Consider the following 21,166-nt stretch of genomic DNA (forward strand, 5'->3'; position numbering starts at 1 on the left):
AAACCTCACCTCAACGCGAGACGCTGGGCCGGCGAGATCTTGGCGGAGCAGCGGTGACGTAGCAGCTACGCGGCGGCGGTGGGGCGGACGGCGTTCATGGAGGGATCCGGAGGAGGGCGCCTTGGGGCTTCTGGTCCCGGTGGCTCGACAAAGTGGGACCTGGCGGTGCTGGGAGACGAGGCGGCGCGGCCGAAGCGGCACCGACTGCGGCGAATTGCGGTGGCGGAGCTCCTGTGTGGTGAAGCAGGGTCGGCGGCTCTGCGCAGCGCGAAGGGAGGCCGAGAGCGGGGAGAGAGGAGAGGGAGGCGCAAGGGCCGCGTGTTATTTAAGGAGGGAGAGGGAGGCCAGGGGGCGAGCGTGATTCCACGCGGGGGCAGAGGAGATCGCAGCGGGGATGTCGGGCGGAGGTTGCGCGGGGAGGAAGAAAGGAAGGGAGAGGAAGGCGCTGACGTGTGGGCCCGGTTCGCCAGAGAGAGAGGCGCGGCTGGCGCGCGGGGCCGCGCTATCAGAGGGAGAAAGGGGGAGGGCGCGGTTGGCTGGGCCAGCGAGCTGCGCCGCGCGCGCGTGGGCAAGCTGGGCCACGTTGGCTCGCTGGGCTGCGGGGAAAAAGAAGGAGAGAGGAGGAAGGAACGGGCCGGCGGGAAAAAAAAAAGAGGCCGGGTGGGCTGAGCTGGTGCGGGAGTGAAAGGGAGGAGTCGGGCTGGGCCGCCAGAAGAAAAGAAACTGGGCTGGCCGGGTTTGGGTTTTGGGCTGGGTTTCTTTTCTTTTCTATTTCTAAATCAATCCAAACTAAACCTAAATGAATCCAAATTTGAATTTGAATTCACTCAAGCACTCAAACAAAATAAACAATGCTCCAGCATGATGCAACAACCAAGTTTAAACCTATGATAAAATTTTAAATACATGAGGAACAAACATTAGATTAAATGCTAACTAAACACAATAAATCTTAAAAAATTAAATAAAGCCAATTAAATTTACTATTAAATGCTGGAAAATAAATTAGGGTGTTACAGACCCTACCCCCTTAAAGAAATCTCGTCCCCGAGATTTAGCTGGGCTGGCTAGCAAAGAGATTTGGATATGTCTTCCTCAGTTCATCTTCTCGCTCCCATGTAGCCTCAGCTTCACTGTGATGACTCCACTGAACTCTGCACATCTTGATGCGCTTGTTCCGAGTAACACTTTCTGATGTCTCCAGAATTTTCACCGGATGCTCAATATAAGTCAGATCTTCCTGCACAGCTACTCTATCCAGTGGTGCCTGCTCCTCGGGTACTTGCAGACACCTTTTCAGCTGAGATATATGGAAGACATCATGAACTCCTGAGAGGCTGGTGGGCAACTCCAGGCAATAAGCAACTTCGCCTTTCCTCTCTAGCACTTTGAATGGACCAACATACCGAGGTGCTAACTTCCCCTTGACATTAAACCTACGGATTCCTCTCATCGGAGACACCTTCAGGTATACATGATCACCAACACTGAAAGTCAGGTCTCTCCGTTTGCCATCTGCATAGCTCTTTTGTCTGCTCTGTGCAATCCTCAGATTTTCTCGCACAGCCTGAACCATCTGCTCTGTATCATCTATGATCTCAGGGCCAAAGAGCTGCTTCTCACCAATCTGATCCCAATAGAGAGGAGTCCTGCACTTTCTGCCATACATTGCCTCGAAGGGGGACTTCTTCAGACTGGCCTGATAGCTGTTGTTGTATGAAAACTCAGCATATGATAGGCACTTATCCCAACTAGTACCGTACTGAATGGCACAAGCTCTCAGCATATCTTCCAACACTTGGTTGGTTCTCTCTGTCTGCCCATCTGTCTGAGGATGATAGGCGGTGCTGAAACGCAGCTTCGTATCCAAAGAATCATGAAGCTGCTCCCAGAACCGTGAAGTGAACTGAGATGCTCTGTCTGATATAATCTTCTTGGGCACACCATGCAAGCAGACAATCCGAGAGATGTACAACTCCGCAAGTCTAGCACCGGAGTAAGTAGTGTTCACTGGAATGAAGTGAGCAACCTTTGTCAGTCGATCCACTACTGCCCATATGGAGTTGTACCCCTTCTGAGTACGAGGCAATCCAACAATGAAGTCCATAGTGATTTCCTCCCATTTCCACTCTGGAATCTTCAAAGGCTGTAACAGACCTGCTGGCCTCTGATGCTCAGCCTTGACACGCTGACAGGTGTCACAAATAGCCACATACTCTGCCACCGAACGCTTCATCCCATACCACCAGAAACGTTTCTTGAGATCATAATACATCTTCGTGCTGCCCGGATGAATAGAGTAAACTGTATCATGGGCCTCACTCAGAATCAACTTCCGGAGATCATTCACATCTGGCACACAGATCCGGTTCTTGTACCACAAAGTACCCTGATCATCCTCTCTGAAATGAGGAGCCTTGCCCTTCTTGAGCAACTCACAAATCTCCTGCAGCTTCTCATCATCTTTCTGATGCTGCCTGATCTCTGACTCTAGAGTCGGTACTGCCTCAAACGCTGCACTGGAGGTATGATGCAAGAAGCCCAGACTCAATTGCTCAAACTCCTCGCATAACTCTGGAGGCATCAGGAAAGCCACGGCCATGTTGACATAACTTCTTCTGCTCAAAGCATCTGCTACAACATTGGCCTTACCCGGATGATAGTGAATCTCCAGGTCATAGTCCTTGACCAACTCTAACCATCTCCTCTGCCGCATGTTCAGCTCATTCTGCGTGAATATATACTTGAGACTCTTGTGATCAGTATAGATATCACACTGCTGCCCATACAAGTAATGCCTCCAAATCTTCAGAGCATGCACGACTGCGGCTAACTCAAGATCATGTGTGGGAGAGTTCAGCTCATGCCGACGTAACTGCCGTGAAGCATAAGCTATCACTCTGCCCTCCTGCATCAGAACACACCCAAGACCATCCTTCGAAGCATCACAATACACCGTGAACCTCTTCGTCTGGTCTGGCAGAGTCAGGACTGGCGCCATAGTCAACCTTTTCTTCAGCTCATCAAAGGCCCTCTGACGCTCATCAGTCCAAATGAAAGCCACATTTTTCTCCAGCAAAGAAGACAAAGGCTTCGCGACCTTGGAGAAATTCTCAATGAACCTCCGATAATATCCAGCTAAGCCCAAGAATGACCTGACTTCCTTTACTGTCTGCGGTGTCTCCCACTCGAGCACACCCTTCACCTTGGTCGGATCAACAGCAATGCCTCCCTGAGAGATAACATGACCGAGGAATGGAACCTCGTCAACACAGAACTCGCACTTGCTGAACTTGGCATACAACTGATGCTCCCTCAGTCTCTGCAATACGGGTCTCAGATGCTTCTCATGCTCTTCTTCTGTCTTGGAGAAGACCAGAATATCATCAATGAAGATCACCACGAAGACATCCAGATAGTCCATGAAAACCATGTTCATCAGATGCATGAAGAAAGCCGGGGCATTAGTCAAGCCGAAGGACATGACCGTGTACTCATATAGCCTGTATTTGCAGGTGAATGCTGTCTTCGGAATATCCCCAGGACGGATCCTAAGCTGAAAATAATCCGAACGAAGATCAATCTTCGAGAATATACGAGCACCTCGAAGCAGATCGAAGAGATCCTCAATACGGGGCAGTGGATGCTTGTTCTTGATAGTAACTGCATTCAGCTCCCGATAATCCATACAAATCCTCTTCGAGCCATCCTTCTTATCTACCAGCAATAATGGAAAAGCCCAAGGAGAGAAGCTGCGACAGATATAGCCCTTGGCTAGCAACTCATCAATAGTTTTCTTGACTTTTTCATGCTCTATAGGGCCGCTTTGCAATAGGAGCTGTGCCAGGCAAGAGATCAATACAAAACTCAATGGCGCGTTCAGGCGGCATACCAAGCAGATCATCCGAAAAGACATCCGGGAATTTAGACACCACGCGAATACCATCCGTGGGTCTAGCCTCCATCTGATGAAGAAATCCAGAAGGCTCCGAAGCACTGACTGTCACCTCTTGGCCATCAGATGCTGTCAGGTGAACTGCCCGATGAGCACAATCAATTCTGACTCCCCACTTGGCAAGAGTATCCATTCCCAGAATCACATCGATACCCTTGGTGTCTAGCACCCTCAGATCAGCACTGAACGTTGCCCCCCTTATGGCTACACTGACTCGGGGCAAACAATATGGGATCTCAACTCCCCTCCCAGTGAAGAGACTAGCAGACACTTCCTTAATGCAGTGGTAAAGAAAACTATGCTCCTCAACATATGACTTGGTGATGAAAGAATGACTAGCACCAGTATCGAAAAGCACTGTAGCTGGATGGGAGTTGACCATGAATGTACCAATAACCACGTTAGGAGCCTCGGCCGCTGACTCGGCCGTCAAGTGGTTCACTCTTCCCTGTGCTGGCGCCCTGGGCTGAGCTGGGCGCCCCTGCTGTCCTGCCTGCGCCTTCCGGGGGCAAGTGTTGGCGTAGTGCCCCGGCTGGCCGCAGTGATAGCACACGCGAGGAGGTGCTGGAGCCTGCTGTCCGGCAGGAGGAGCCGCCTGCTGTGGAGCTTGAAGTGCTAGCGGAGCTGGTGGAGCACGAGCCGGAGGTGCCGGTAACCTCTGGCCCTGACCTACCTGCTGCTGCTGTCGAGGCGGGTACTGCTGCGGCCTCTGCGGGTACTGCTGGGGAGGCCGGTACTGCTGCTGTTGGTACTGCTGAGGCGGCTGGAGGCGAGGACGGGTGTTGCTGCCGGAAGCAACGAGGACAATCTTCCTCTTCGTGTCCTCCATCTCCAGGTGCTTGCGCTCAGTGTTGAGCGCGCTGTCAACTAGATGGTTGAAGTCGTCGAAGTGGAGGTAGTCCTCAAGACCCTCCATGAAGTGCTCCTGCTTCTTGCGGTCATCCGCAACATCGGCAGGGGCGTAGCGAGCAAGCTGCAGAAAGCGATCACGATACTCCGTGACCGACATAGTCCCCTGAAGTGACAAAGACAGATAGATATCGAAAGATTAACTCAAGATTCATAAGGATAGAACAAGGGGCATTAGCTCAAAAGAAACCGCTGAATGATTATATCTAAGATTACCTGCTTCAGTGCAAGGAACTCCTTCTGCTTCATCTTCATAACGCCCGCAGAGACGTTGTGGCTGCGGAACCGCTCTCGGAACTGGAGTCAGGTGAGAGCCTCGCGGTCCTGAACTGGGTGGGACTCCCACCAGTCCAAAGCTGCACCTCGCAGCTGTCCTGCTGCGTACAAAACTCGCTCCCGATCATCGCACTAGGCGATGTCCAACTGGCGCTCCACTGCACAGAGCCAGTCGTCAGCCTGAAGAGGGTCGGACGTGTGAGAGAACGTCGGCGAGTGACCCCTCAGGAACTCGGCACGCCTGTCGCGAGGCTGTGGCGGTGGAGGAGGCGGAGGCTGAGTGTGATCCTGCTGAAGAGCCTGAACCGTGTTGTTCAGGGTAGCCATCATCTGCATCTGGAGCTGGAAGTACTGCTCCGGAGTCAAAGGCGGAGGCATCGGGATCCCTGTCCCCTGGGTGTTCTGCCCCTGGTTGTTCTGCCCCTGCTGGTCAGAACCACGCCTGGTGTTCACCATCTGATTTTGGACAAAAGATTTCACGAGTAAGGATATTGCAGGAATAAATTCAGATGGATATGATAACTCTTCGCGGAAAAAGACTTTAGACATGATAAAGTAGAGAGGATAGAGTAGACAGTTTTACCCCCAACGATCTAACTTGTTTTATAAATTAATTAACTTTAACATAAGAGTGATTTTCTCTAAACGAAATTAAACTACTAAGCTATACAATCATTCAAAAATCCAAATCAAGCATGCAGCATAATAACAAGCAGACAATTTTCACAACTTAGCCGAGTTTAACATCCGACCCGACTAACACAATGCGTCGCAGAACGTACTACCGTATTATTATAAAGGGTCACCTAGCTGATACTCATGGTGGTCAGATGACTGATTCAGGCCAAAATCTACGAAAACTATTCTTTAGAGAGAGAGATCAAGGCAAGACGGGTAAAAGTCATAGAATTCAAGGGGTATAATAGTAAAATAGTTTTCAGCAGGCAAGGATTGGAGAGAAGAAGTCCTAAAACTCGACCAGTTCTATCTAGGCTTCGTCCTACAGTTGATACGGCTCTGATACCACTCTATAACACCCGGTTTATAAAAGGACATAAACCGAGCAATCATATACGTGCGAGGATCAAGTCACACGTATATACAACAGAATGAACAGTATATCATAGCACATATCACGTAAAAAGATATAATAAAATGAGTACAAATGTTATTTATTATATTAATGACAAGAATGTCTGATACAGCGGAAGCGAAGTACAAATACGAAAAGAACTCTCCGAAGCTGAGCAGGGCGCCACAGGGACGTCGACTGGGAGACGAACGCCTAGAAGTCCTCGTAGTCCTGGTAGCGCTGAGCGAACTCCCTCGTGTCGGTAGAAACTGAGCAGCAGTAGCGTATCCAAGAGGAAAAAGTAGAGAAGAGGCAAGAGTGAGTACACAACTTGTACTCAACAAGTATAACACAAACTATGAGGCTCTAAGGTTGGCTGACTCAACTGCATTAGCTTTTAAGTGTTGGCAAAATTTTATTAAAGCTATTTACTACGAGTTGTTGAATTACCATTAACCCAGTTACATAGTAATTAATCAGAATTAATTAAGAAACTACTGAGATACAAACCGAACCAAGCCACCCAGGGAAACCTGCCTCGCCAAAGGAAGATAACCCCACTAATCAAAAGGAGGATCTGGGCCGCTCATGACCATGAGCACGGCTAGTATACTAGTTTTACACTCTGCAGAGGTTGCACATCTTTACCCACAAGTCGTGAGCTACGCCAGTTGTTCATCACACTTCCTTAGGTGAGATGACTAGCAAACTCAGTACGAGGCCGTTATAAAGGACACGTTGGTAAGGTGTAACCGCTAAGGATTCAGTCAATGCAACGATGGGGCCCACCTCGAGGGGGTACAAGACAACACAGACCAGCCTTGTAGCGCAGGGACCATTGAAGCTCGACTCCCCTCTTGCCCCACAGGTAAGTTACTCCCGAACTAAAATGACCTAATTAGTAAGCCAAGACCGTCCCATTCCAGTCTTGTGGTAGCGCTGTTGTCCCAGGTTGTCGCTCTATGAACCGGTCCTTATGGAGAGTGGCCAACCCAGCAGTAAGCACCGTGCTGGCCCCCTAAACCATGTTTCTAACAAAAACCAATTTTAACGAGACGTGAGCCACTCAAGCCACACAGAGGGCCACTCTCAGAATTAAGTTGCATATATCATTAATCAAATTAATTAAAAAGGACCATTATGTGTTATAGCGCGGCACCTAGCACAACTAACCAAAATGCAACCCAAAGGATATATATAAAGGATATAAAGTGGCTATTAAATCCTTATAGGCATACAGTATTAAAATGCAGTATGAAAATGTATTTAAAAGTGATAGGTTGTTCATGTTACACTTGCCTTCCTCGTACTGCTCCTGCTACTGCTCAAACTGGTCAGAAGACGGCTACTCCGGGTACTGGTACTGGGGCTCCCCAACTGGATCAGCGTCTACTCAGGAACACATGGCCAAAACGAAGCACAACAATAAGCATACAAGCAAACACTAACAAAAGCTAAGAAACAGTACATCAATACATAAAAACAACACACTAAACTAGTCTAAAACTATTCTACGCGTTACAACGATCGCGTGGATATAAAGAACGCTTAAAACGGAGTTAAAACACATAATCTAGGCTAAAAACAAGTTCTAGGGGCTTATCTGCGAGAAAAACTAGGTTCCAGGAGGTTTTCTGCAAAAACAGAGGGTCTAAATGTAATTAAAGGTTAGTTCTGAGGTTTAACGTGCAAAACTGCGCTGACTGGACTGCGGGTCCTATTTCTAAGAAGGTCAGGGGTTAAAATGCTAAAAACTGGGCTCACATGCAAATACTTTTGCAAGCGTCTGGACGGTGGGTTGATTACAAGGAAATGGAGGGGCTCATATGCAAAACTGATGGCGCTGACCGGTATTGACTTCGCTAGAACAGATTTGGGCCGTTGGATCTACTTTCTACGGTTCGGATCGATTCTAGACGCGGGGCGGCGGCGCTGGCGCGACGGCGAGCGGCGGCGCTGCGTTGCCGCGGCGGTGACCCGCCGGAGAAACGCGTAAACGCGTTCCCGGGCTCGATTCGATGCGGGACTTGGACAGGGAGGCAGTGTGCGAGGCCAGGAACTCGATGGCAGGCTCTGTCAGGGGTGTTGAGGAACGGGCGTGGGTACGCGACGGCGAGCGGCGGAGCAAACGCTCCGGTGAGCAACTACCCGCGGTGCAGAGTGGGAAAAAGCAGGGAAAAGGGCCGGGGAAGGAACCTCACCTCAACGCGAGACGCTGGGCCGGCGAGATCTTGGCGGAGCAGCGGTGACGTAGCAGCTACGTGGCGGCGGTGGGGCGGATGGCGTTCGTGGAGGGATCCGGAGGAGGGCGCCTTGGGGCTTCTGGTCCCGGTGGCTCGACAAAGTGGGACCTGGCGGTGCTGGGAGACGGGGCGGCGCGGCCGGAGCGGCACCGGCTGCGGCGAATTGCGGCGGCGGAGCTCCTGTGTGGTGAAGCAGGGGCGGCGGCTCTGCGCAGCGCGAAGGGAGGCCGAGAGCGGGGAGAGAGGAGAGGGAGGCGCAAGGGCCGCGTGTTATTTAAGGAGGGAGAGGGAGGCCCGGGGCGAGCGTGATTCCACGCGGGGGCGGAGGAGATCGTGGCGGGGATGTCGGGCGGAGGTTGCGCGGGGAGGAAGAAAGGAAGGGAGAGGAAGGCGCTGACGTGTGGGCCCGGTTCGCCAGAGAGAGAGGCGCGGCTGGCGCGCGGGGCCGCGCTGTCAGAGGGAGAAAGGGGGAGGGCGCGGTTGGCTGGGCCGGCGAGCTGCGCCGCGCGCGCGAGGGCAGGCTGGGCCACGTTGGCTCGCTGGGCTGCGGGGAAAAAGAAGGAGAGAGGAGGAAGGAACGGGCCGGCGGGAAAAAAAAAGAAAGAGGCCGGGTGGGCTGAGCTGGTGCGGGAGTGAAAGGGAGGAGTCGGGCTGGGCCGCCAGAAGAAAAGAAACTGGGCTGGCCGGGTTTGGGTTTTGGGCTGGGTTTCTTTTCTTTTCTATTTCTAAATCAATCCAAACTAAACCCAAATGAATCCAAATTTGAATTTGAATTCACTCAAGCACTCAAACAAATTAAACAATGCTTCAGCATGATGCAACAACCAAGTTTAAACCTGTGATAAAATTTTAAATACATGAGTAACAAACATTAGATTAAATGCTAACTAAACACAATAAATCTTAAAAAATTAAATAAAGCCAATTAAATTTATTATTAAATACTGGAAAATAAATTAGGGTGTTACATTGGGCCATTACAAGCAGCCCATTTTATTACGTGGGATGGTCCATTCCCCCAACAGGCGGCAGCGAATCTCAGGCGCCGAACCCATGGCAGCGACAGCGCGGCGAAGGGGCGGCGACGAATCTTGAGCGCCAAACTCCATGGCGGCTGTGGCGTAGCGGCGACTCACGGGTGGGCGGGCGGCAAATCGTGTGTGGCACCGGACGGGAGAAACGAAATGACATGGGCGAGCGGGTAGATGCTAGGATTGGGGGGGGATTTGAAAAAATAAGATTAGTGGAGCTAAGAGCGGTTAAGTCAAAAATGAAACCATTTCTATCCCTAGCCATGGGATGAGCATCCTATGGTCTTTATTCATAGTTTCCAAGGTTGCATAGCTCCCCTGGTTTTCACTAGATACGGTGCTAAGTCATTTATACGTTTTCTAACTTTTCCTCATAGGATCGACTACTATTTTGGGTACGCCTCCATGATCGACTACTTCCAGAATTTGCTACCTATCAGCCCACGTGCTTGGTACACCGAGTTGTGTCGGGCTCACAGTGACTACACCCTATAGATATGCCTGAGACTACTTTGCTTAGCCTGAGTTATTTCTAGGGTTCTTAGTGCAAAAAAATTAGAGACCTGATCGTAAGATTAAAACTATGTAATGTGGTTTGAATATGCAAGCTTGTAAAATCAATATAAAATGATAGAAAAATGGTTAAAATGCAAACTAAAATTTATTGTGTTCCTCTTTCTGAGCTTTACCACTTTTTTTACAGGGCTCCTGGATGCTGCTTGTGAGCGACAGTTGGTCAATTTGGAAATGGGTCCCTAAGAAAAATCTAAAATGGGTCCCTAAGAAAAATCTAAAATTTGGAAATGGGTCCCTAAGAAAAATCTAAAATCTAAAGATATAGAAACTTAAGATCCAGTTGCATAACTAACCCAAATTGTTTCCCAATTTGCGAGCAATATTCAAGTGTCTTGCGAAACCTCCTGCTAGCCTCCGAAGTACTCCCTCCGTTCTCAAATGTAGGTCATTCTAGGATTTTTCCAACAGATTATGGAGATGGAGAAAAGACTCTCCTAGCCCCAATTATTAAGTATTGGGACTCTATTTGAGTAATTAAATATGTACTAATTAAAGTAACATGCTCTTTTCCATACACCTTCCCCACATGCACCTCTCTCTACATGGCTGCATGCACGTCTTTTTATTGGGAAAGATCAAAAAATGATGTGCAATTAAAATGATTTGATCCACTCTCAACCTAGAATGCCTTACATTTAAATACAAATTTTGAACTCTAGAATGCCCAACATTTCAAGACGAAAAGAGTAACATTGAAACCCCTATTCCTGTATCTATAAACCCCAACCTTTTAATTGTTTTAGCTCCGTTCCTATTACTATAGGTTCGTATTGACCCATGCTACAAAATAGCATTGGCATCTATCATGGTACATATTTTTCGAGATTTAATTTAATTATTAATTAAATGCATTTTCAAATTAAAAGCTAATTAGGTATTTTAAATCACGTCCATGCTAGTAGTTTCATTGCATTTTCGAATAAATGCATTTTCGCATGCGTCTATGCCAGTTTCAAAAAAAGATCTATATTTTATAATAAATTCACTGAACACAAAATTATAACCGGATTTCCTAAATCCTTATCGTGCGGCAGCCAAACACTCGTCGCCACGTGCCCCACCTCACTCCGCCGCCCACCACACGCGCGGAGCACGGCAGCCGGAGCCGCTCGGGGTTTGACGCGAGCGCACCCCCCGCGAGCCGCGCTGTCTCGCCCCCGACGTTATCCAACTCCTACCCCTCCTCACCTGCCCACCACCTACTCGTCCCATCCCACCACCACTCCCTGCATGGCCGCCCTTCGCCCGCGCGCAGCCGCCGCCGTAGCTTCCGCGGACCTCCGGCTGGCGGTCCGGCGAGGCACCTGTCGCGCGTCGGCGGCGGCGTTCCGCTACTACCCTTGCTTGCAACTGCAGGTTCTTGAACTGGCCTTTGCCTTTCCCCCCGGTTCTTTTAACAGCTTAGATGGGGTGATGAAATTGAAAGTGGTTTTAGTGAATTGGTGTTTAGGATCAGCAGGGTTTGTTGCTACCTTGGGGGCTGGGGCTTATGAACGCTGTGTTTATATTGTTTGTGTGCTTGGTGCGTTTGGTACATGGAGGTATTAGTGGTTCTTGAGCCTGGAAAGTGTTTCAGGGTAGGTTTGATTTAGCCAAGCAGGAGAGGAATACTTGAAATTTTTTCTTGAGATATGGATTTATTGAATTCAGGTGGCTTTAGATATTATCTTGCAAATTGCTGTTACTCCACCACCTCATGTTGGAAAGGCAACCTAGGGTGATTAGACCTTGTTGGATCGTCCCTCCTATTCTTGTGGCGTCAATGTATTAGAAAAACTAACTGGACAGTCTAACTGCTTGTAATCGGACCACAGCTGTCTTGTGTAGTTGTGTATTCGTGGAGGAAAAAAGAAGGGCAACTGGTTGATAAACACTTCATTTTATAGGTGGGATGAGACGATTTTCGTGGGGTCAATTTCCTGTTCAAATTATATGCTCTTAGACATTAAAGTTAATATTCTTCAAATTGGACCTCAATGATAACTCATGGACCCATTTATTGTATCCAAGTCATTTCATCAGGACAATGGAATTGTTAAAAGTCTGGGACATCTGTATGCAACTACAGCAGTGTTGTGTATGAGTTGGTGCACCAGTATTCAAATGCTCAGATGTCCAGTGCCTATTTACTGCCTTTTCCCGAATAAGTCATTACCCTAGGTATTACCTAAATGACATTTTCTATCTAAACTAAGACATTTGAAACACAATAGAGACTCTTCAACTGATTTATGCAACGAAAAAGAATTGTTTCATCTGTATTGTAATCATGACTGTTCATTCTTTTTTTGTGTGTGTGTGGCTAAACATTATAATTGCTGTAAGAGCAGATATAGCATGCATGTTAAATAGAAGTTTTTGAAATTGTAATCCCAATAATGTTTCATTGAGTGCATAAAAATGATTAAAAAGACAAATTATATCTTACCATAATGCATATCTAGTATTTAAACTTTAAATTGCTTTATCTCTTACACAGTAGTTTTGGTTGAGCCATTTTTTCTTTTTGGAATCTGCAACTTTGATTGTTTGATATGCATGTAGTAGCATGAAATGCCTCATCAACTTTAAAATGCAGGGGAATATGTTGAATTGGAGATCCGAATTCGCAACTAAGAAGTCATTGAGTAAAGTAGCTTGTGCAAAGCCTGATGATTCTGAATTTGAAAGTGTGGACGCACCACTGGAGCCAGTAACATGGGAAGGGAGTTTTTTGTGCGGTCTGTTGAAGAACCTTCCACACATTTTTCTATCTGCAGCAGCAAAGCAACTGCAAGAGTTGTCTAACCAAAGAGAAGACACGTTGAACCGCTGGGAACATAGTATTGGTTCTAAAGAGGACTGCCTTCACAGGTTGGTATTGGTACTTGCTGTCTGATTTAAATGGTAGGAAACAAGTACATGAATTGTATTTTTATCTTTCTTTTTTGGTACCATTCTAAATGTACCGCCAGCAGTCATTCTGAGAACAAACAATGATGCTGTTCTGTGAACTCGTAGATATTTTTCATTTGAATGGATACTTTGTCTTGTATTGGTTATTCACTTACGAATAATAGTTGTTAGATAAACCCTCCTTCTGTATGCTACTTGTCTTTTGAGAGAGTATGGCACCTTTAGCAACCACTCAGATAAATTAAGTAAATGCTTAAATATAGAGGTTGGGAAACACAAGGATACATCATCTGGGTGCTGTATGTTGCAACTGAGAGTCAGAGACTCATATTCAGATGAAGATCATGTTACTTAAAGTTTGATGATGATTAGAAACTGGATCAAGCTGAAACCTGTTGCCTAAGTTGTATTTTGTCTGATTGAGTTATAGAATTGTAGACTTACCATGTATATAAAATAGTACACCAGACTAAATATATGATTGGCGCGACTTAGCTGATGTTGTGTGTTTTATGTGTATTATTTGTATCCTCAAGAGTATCGTTGCAAGAATCCACTGAATCTAGCTCGCAAATTGCATTAAGGATCATATCAATCAGTGTGGTTCAAACAATACAGAATCCAAAATGTTCCTAGTGCTTTTACTAAATTGGTTGTTCTATTGGCTTTTGTATTGCATTTGAGTTTTTATAACTGCCTTGTCGGACCCTGGCAGGAGGATTGCTGAGCTCAAGGAGCAAGAGTGTCAAACAGCTATTGAGGACATCATGTACATGCTGATTGTTTATAAGTTTTTCAAGATTGAAGTTCCAATGGTTCCAAATTTGTCGAAGCTCATCAGCATCAGAAGATTGCAGTTATGGCCGCCAAGGGAGACAGATCTTGAGTCCATTCATGGACCTGAGGTACTAGAACTAATTAGGGAACACTTGACCAGCATTATCAGATGGGTACACAGAAATGGTCCCAAGATCAATCGCTCAACACTTCGCATTAAAAGACTGCAATTTGGTCAGATATATTCCGCTTCAATAATGTATGGATACTTCCTGAAATCTGTGAGCATCAGGCATCGTTTGGAGCTGACTCTCACACGCTCAGAAGAACTTCCTCCTCAACTTCAATTTTTGAATGCTCAATTTACAAATAAACAAGAGCAAGAAGAGGCTGTTGGAGGCTCTGGAGAAGTGTCATCTTGTTCGAAACCAAGTTCAGTTGTCAACCCGCATGACTTGAAGGGTTATATGATGGGATTTGACCCTAAGACTTTGCAGCTTTGTGCGAAGCTGCGCTCTTGTGAAGCTGCTAATCTCATCGAGAGGCACAGCTGGGCTCTTTTTGGACAGAACATGGAACTCACCCAAGAGAATGATGAAGCGGTTATACTGGATCCTTCGTCCCTAAAAAGACTACTACTTGAAGCCATTGCATTTGGTTCCTTCCTTTGGGATGTCGAAGATGATGTGGACGAGATTTATAAGTTGTCGGATAGCTGAAGAAAGTACTGCAGAAAGCTTCTGCCACCTTGTAGATGTCAGCCGGAAGAAGAGTTGCAGAAGTTTTTTCTGGGGCCTTGTATATATGACTAGCTGTGTACATGTATAAATGTCTTCATCTCAAATATGCCCTACAAATCAATACTAGTGCAAAGTTTTTGATCTAAAGTTATGTTTCTGTATTTTGTAAGTTGCCTTCACATGTAAATGTCCATAGTTTAGATATCAAAAGGCATAAACTTGTTAACATTGAGCACACCTGACATAATATCGCAGGGCTAAGATAGTAAACATCTTGGACTGCTGCGTGCCTAGTCATAGCCAGGACTATCAGGCATCCCAAACAACTTGGCATCACGTGAACACATGACCTGCCAAACACAATGATGGCCCTGATCGATTCTGGCTTCGTTTAGTTGTCCCCTTAAACTTTTTGAAATGGAATCTTTGCACATTTGAAATATTGAACATAGACTAATTACAGAACTTGTCTGTAAACTACGAGACGAATCTAATGAGGCAAATTAATTCATCATTAGAGCATGTGTACTGTAGCAGTTTAGTGTCTAATCATAGTCTAATTAGGCTTATTAGATTCGTCTCGCAATTTACAAGTAAACTACGCAATTCGTTTTTTATTTCATCTAGATTTAATACTTTATGCATGTAAAGTTCTCTTTCGATGTGATAGATTTGGAATTTTGAATTTTGCAACTAAACAAGGGCTCAGACCCATCAGTTGTCTACCACGAAGTCAGATGTCAAGAGTAGACCTCTACTTGGATTAAATGTTCCAGCAAAACATAAATAACCTGATGGTCTAGATGAAACTTTACAAGAACATTACATTAGTTTTTTAAAGAAACATTACATGAAGAAGAAAACAACACAAGAAATTATTGTGATATTGTCCCAAGCATTTGCAACTTCATCTTTCTCCCATGGTTCCTCTCCCCTTATGATATTTCCAGTTCCAGGAGGGCACATCTAAGGATGGATTCGGATGTTTATTCGAATGTCAGATTTTTGGTCATTTTTCTTCGATTATGGACAAATAAGATATAGAATTTACTATGTAAATTCATAGCCTTGTATTTAACATTGATCTTGTAAAATTCATAAAAACTAAACCTCAAATTTATCATATATATTCTCAAATAATAGATATAAAAATTCGAATACGGATCGGATACGGATTCGAATCTTTTTTCACCTTTTTAATTGTAGGGAGCAAATAATACATAAAAAATCTATACAAAATTTTATTCTTATGTGTAATAATATGTTTGATAATATAAAAAAAATTAACATAAAATTTTAAATATATATATTTTAAAATATCAAATTTGTTCTAAGAATTCGAAGGTCTAAATCCATCCTCAGCGACAGTTGCCTACAAGTGGCTGTCCGGGGCGCTGCATTTAAGGCCACCCTCATCCACTACCTCGCTCCTCACAGGACAAGGGAGAGAGAAAGCCCAGCAGCCCTCCATCAAGATCAAGAAAACAGCAAAGATCCAGTGCAGAGAGAGAGAGAGACTCTGAACAAAATAGAGATCTCAGTCAGTCTCCCCCAATGCCGGCAACCACCAAGCTGATCTTGCTCTTCAGAGCATGGGCGGCAGCGTCGCTCCTACTGATTCTGGTGCTTGCCCTCCATGGGAGGGGAGGCCACTGCGGCGGCCTGAGCTTGGACGCGGAGATGGAGATGGACTCGGAGGCGCACCGTCAGCTGCTGTGGGAGGCGACCACCAGCCGGCGTTACATCAGCTACGACGCGCTGAGGGGCGATGTGGTGCCGTGCTCCAGGACTGGGGTGCCCTACTACAACTGCAGGATCTCAACTACCGCCAACCCCTACACCCGGGGCTGCGAGAGCATCACCAGGTGCAGGGACGCAGGTCCTTAGATGGAGATGGACAAACTCCTGCCTGCGAGGGGTGGGAGGGCTCCGGCAACTGTAATGTGTGTTGCTAATTATGCATCTCTTTTTCTTCTTCTCCTTTGTTTGAATATTAGTAAGTGTAATATGTGAGGATTAATTGATGAGTTTCATGTTTGAGGATGTCCTTAGATTTATAATCTCATCAAATCTTTGGCTCCTAGCTGGTGTGGAGGTGAATGGGTGTATGTGCCTATGTGAGATTGGCCTGGAGCTGAACGGAGGAGCCTGTTACAGTTGCATCAAGTATTTCTTCAAAAAAAAACAGTTGCATCAAGTACCAATGCAAGAGGATGATGAACTAGGGTCCCTGCCGGGCGTGGCAGAGGAGCCTGCCACCGCCTCCTCCTTCCCCTGCTCCGCCGACGCCACCGCGGAGCAACCAAGCGAGCAGTGCTGGTGCCACGCCTCCGCCGCACCGCCCTGCTTTCCGCCGCCGCCCCACGCTCGCGCCGCGCCTCCGCTGTGCATCCACTGCACCGTGCCTGCCTGCGCATCCGCTCCGCCGCCGCGCCTCCGCGCTGCTCCCCCTCTCCTTCCCTCCTGCCATGGTCGCCGGCAAGCTCGAGGGGGCTCGGCAGATCCGACCGCGGCGGAGCTTGAGGAGCCTCGACAGCCCGCCCGACCGTTCTAACCACGTGGCTTATCTGATAAGCCCTTACCTTTAGGTATCCGTAATATTTAAACCTGACAAGTACCGTACCTTTGCGCATCTGGTACTCCATTCTGAGATTGCTATCGGTGTTGGCCTCTTGTGGCGGTCGATCTCGATGATTTTCACCGCCAAAATTTCGCCTGATTTCATGCATTTTAGACCATAATCATACCAAATTCACTAACTCTAATGAGTTTCACAAGTTGTGGTGATTATTTGAATGCAGAAGTAACATGTCAAAAAATTGAGCAAAAATGGGAAAATCCCAGGCAAGCCAGCCTAAGCCTGATGTTGACGACCATTATCTCTTGTTTGCACCGTCAACTTCTCAGAATAAAATGAGCTTTTCACACTATGTTCCATACATAATTTATTTATTTCTAACAAGTTCCACAAGTTTCGGATGAGTTGTGCTTGCAAAAGAACACATGCCAAAAGTGAAGCAAAATGGCAAAATGCCAGGCCGCCCGACCTCTCCTAGGTCGGCCGGCCAGACACGTCAACATATAAGGGTGCGTCTTCATTAAGGAGTAACGTGACACATTCACAATGCCCTTGAACTTAGGATTGAAAGTTGGTTTGACCAAAGGGCCCAAAAGGCATTGGCATGGATCCAATGACCCAAAAGTCAGTGTCAACTCAAGCAAACATCGATGATTCCTGTTGGTGTTTGTTTTACCGTCACATCTACCTAGGGATACCCTTAGGTAGAGAGATAATCGCAGGGAGTCGCCGAGATCAAGAACACATGGTACAAGCAACACAAGAGTTAAACAAGTTCGGGCTGCAGATTGCGTAATACCCTACATCCTATTGGGTGATTTGTATTGCCTCAGATGGTTGTGGTATGCATAGGTGTGTTGAAGGGGTCCCTGGTCGCCTTTATATAGATTGAGGGAGCAGGGTTACAGGAAAACCCTAAGTCGATATGGGCCCAATGATATTTTCGAGGACTACTTGGATGGTTCCTATCCATTCCAACTAGTTCGAAAACCGATAAAACTAGTTACATGATGCATGGGTATGAGACATGCCCCATCCCATACATAGTATTGATCCGTGCCACATCAGGTACCCTGTGGCCCTGGGTCTGACAAGCCCCTAAGCTATTCGTAGCCAAGTAGTTGAAGGTCTTCGAGTACTTCTGAGCCGTCGTCGAGTAGTTCTTGAACTCCGTGTAGGATGTTGACGGAGGTAGATCTATATACCTCCCTGCCGAGTGGGGTTGCCATGTCCTAGTGACTACCCTGCTTGGTGACTCAGCTACGACTACTCGGCGCGCAGGGACTCGGCTGCACGTGGAAAGGATCTTCAGTAGATCAGGATGAGAGGCTCCAGTTAGAAGCCCGGATATCTAGGGATCTTAACCGACCTCCTTCCTTGTAAAACAACCTAAGCATACCTTCCTTGTACCCCTACGACTCCTAGTCTATATAAAGGAGGCGTAGGAAGACCCATAGAGAGACCTTTTTCTTCGCATCATTCCACAAACTCTAATACAACCCCGAACACAGGACATAGGGTATTACGCACATTGCGGCCCGAACCTGTCTAAGTCCCTGCGTCTTCATGTTACCATCGAGCTCTTGGTCCTGAGATCCCCATTCTGAAACTCTACCGCCGGGTACACCCCTGGTGGACTGGCCGGAATAACAATCCGATAGTTGGCGCGCCAGGTAGGGGACTCAGGGCTCATACGTTGAGTTCAATGGCAGGCAACACCAGCGTCGTCTTCTCCGCCAGCGTCACCGCCCAGATGGAGGTGACATTCGGCTTCTCCTTCACCTTCGGAAGCTTCCCGGAGGCCACGGTTCCCAGGAATCCCACTTCTAGCCCCTCGACCACAGAGGGCAGCGTCTTCGCCAGGGTCAGATCCAATCTGACTTCCCAGACTCCTATCACGTCTCGAGTTTCCGAATCCGAGAACCTCAACGTGACGGCCATGCCCACCAGGGTGACCCATCGCCCTGCTGAATCTGCTAACGATCTATTCTTCTAGATAGATCACGTCGGTAGATCCATCGCCGAGTGCATCCAACTCGGCGAACTCGCGCTTCACCACCAAGATGATCCTGACCGAGTCCTCCGCGGACTCAGCAGCGCCTCCACCAGGACCAGATCCATCTGGCCACCCCAAGATCCGTAACATCTTGAGTTCCCAATCTCGAGGCTGCCAATGTGACAGCTACTTCTCCCAGGGCGATCCGTCACCCTGCCAGGTCTGCCGACGATCTGTTCTATCGCCAAGTGCATCCAACTTGGCGAGTATGCACTTCGCCATTGTGATGACCCGGATCGGGTGCTCTACGGACTCCGCAACGCCGCCACGACGTACTCGGATCAGATCCGAGTGCTCCTCTCGAATTCGGCCACCCCGGGTCAGGTCCGATCTGACTCGGCTTCGGGAGCGGAGCTCGGCTTCCAGGATACTTCATTCACCCTCCCACCCAACTGCTCATCGGCAACGAAGCATTGCCGGATCTTTGTCGTCTCTGCCGATTCCGACACCCGGCCCAACGAGGACGACGAAGAGAGAGCCAACTGACTCCGCCGCAACGACATCTGCGCTGACAGAAGGCGCAATGAGGCGTCGATTCTTCAGTCTGAGCACGACATGCAGGACGCTGATTGCCACAACCCCAGAAACCGGTGCTCACCGATCTGACCGCGCAGCCTCGACGCCGACTTTGTCCTCGACTACAACGGCCAAGATGTCTTCGCCACACCATCGGCCAATCTGGCCGCGGTGTTCCAGGTGCTCGAGGGCCTCTAGGAGACCCCCGAGATCATCAAGGCTCATGCTCGTCTGCATGTGGCTGCCACGCAGGCCCAGCAGATGCGCAAAGACAACTCGGATTACCGCGCCCAGTCGAGTCATCACTCGACATGACCCCGCGACGATGGAGAGGAGGTCACCCAAAACGACCTTCGCCTTGAGCTCAACCAACAAGATCTGCGCCCACGCATCAACAACCGTCATCGCAAACATGACGCTGCTGAGCGTGAGTGATGTCACTGGTACGATGAGGAACACGGTGTCCCCGACGCCGACCACTAGTACCACGGCCGCCGAGGCAATAACCCTCCTCGGCGACCACCTCGCGACTACGAACCCGGCAACGACCTCGACGGTTTCTCTGCCTTCTCCAACCGGTTTCGGGCCATCCAGTTGCCCCCTACCTTCAAGCCAGTCGGCATCGAGAAGTACGATGGCGAGTCGGACCCCAATACGTGGCTGCGCACCTACTCCATCGCTGTCCGATCGGCGAACGGCGACAACGACATCATGGCTGCCTACTTCCCGATCATGATGGGCTGTCACGCCCTCAACTGGCTCGAGGCGCTCCCAGCTGGCACCATCAACAGCTGGCAAGACCTCTGCAGCGCCTTCATCATCCATGCATCTTCACATGGAGCAATCACAATCCAGGATGACAACGGTAAGGTTTTCAAGGTAAATGGTCAACGCTTAAAAGTTTTCCTTGAGCCCTTAAATCCAAAGGAAGAAGTAGACGTAATTAATTTAATTGATTTCAACCTTCTTCCTTTAAAAAATAAAAATAAATATATATATAATCTAATAAATTGTTGCACTCCCCGGGTTTTCAAACCGACAGAGATTTGCCTTTGTTTTTTTGTGTCAAATAAAACAGGTACAAGAGAATAAGTGTGTGGGGGGGAGCACCCCCCAGAACTCAGGCACGGACCAGCACTGAGCACCACAAGCAAAGCAAGACCTGAAGGCTCAACCAAGGGGTCAGCAAACCCCTAGGGTCGGCCAAACCTTGGCGAATACCCTGCAACGTTTGCTTCGACACACACGCTGGTTTGCACTCCCACACTCATACACCTCCCTACTTACATGAGAGTTTAAAAACTGAAAGTTCAAAAAAAATGCTTTTGCACTCCATACACTTCATGATAAACTTGTATACTTTTTATTCCTTGACTTTCACCTTGTTCTTGTGAACTGAAATTTGATAGGGAACCCATGCTATCTAATAATTGACTCTTGAGATATGGTTGAACAAATGGAACCTAACACTTCCATGCAAAGTACTTGGGATTTCTTTTATAAAATTAAAAAAGGACTCAATAGCGTGGCTCCTCGTTTTGT

At 47.8% G+C, this 21,166-nt stretch overlaps 2 protein-coding genes across 2 annotated transcripts; both read left to right on the forward strand.

Moving 5' to 3' along the window:
* The first annotated feature begins 11,179 nt into the window (after positions 1-11,179).
* On the forward strand, positions 11,180-14,684 carry LOC120685382 (UV-B-induced protein At3g17800, chloroplastic-like). The gene is made up of 3 exons (XM_039967265.1): positions 11,180-11,418; positions 12,641-12,915; positions 13,673-14,684. The coding sequence occupies exons 1-3, from the start codon at positions 11,293-11,295 to the stop codon at positions 14,451-14,453; spliced, it is 1,182 nt and encodes a 393-aa protein (XP_039823199.1). The 5' UTR covers positions 11,180-11,292; the 3' UTR covers positions 14,454-14,684.
* Positions 14,685-15,839: 1,155 nt separating this feature from the next.
* On the forward strand, positions 15,840-16,554 carry LOC120686854 (rapid alkalinization factor 23-like). The gene has a single exon (XM_039969049.1). It carries the CDS (start codon positions 16,029-16,031, stop codon positions 16,359-16,361), a length of 333 nt encoding a protein of 110 aa, XP_039824983.1. The 5' UTR covers positions 15,840-16,028; the 3' UTR covers positions 16,362-16,554.
* The last annotated feature ends 4,612 nt before the right edge of the window (positions 16,555-21,166 follow it).

The sequence above is a fragment of the Panicum virgatum genome, chromosome 8N (assembly GCF_016808335.1).
Source record: "Panicum virgatum strain AP13 chromosome 8N, P.virgatum_v5, whole genome shotgun sequence".
Taxonomy (NCBI): domain Eukaryota; kingdom Viridiplantae; phylum Streptophyta; class Magnoliopsida; order Poales; family Poaceae; genus Panicum; species Panicum virgatum.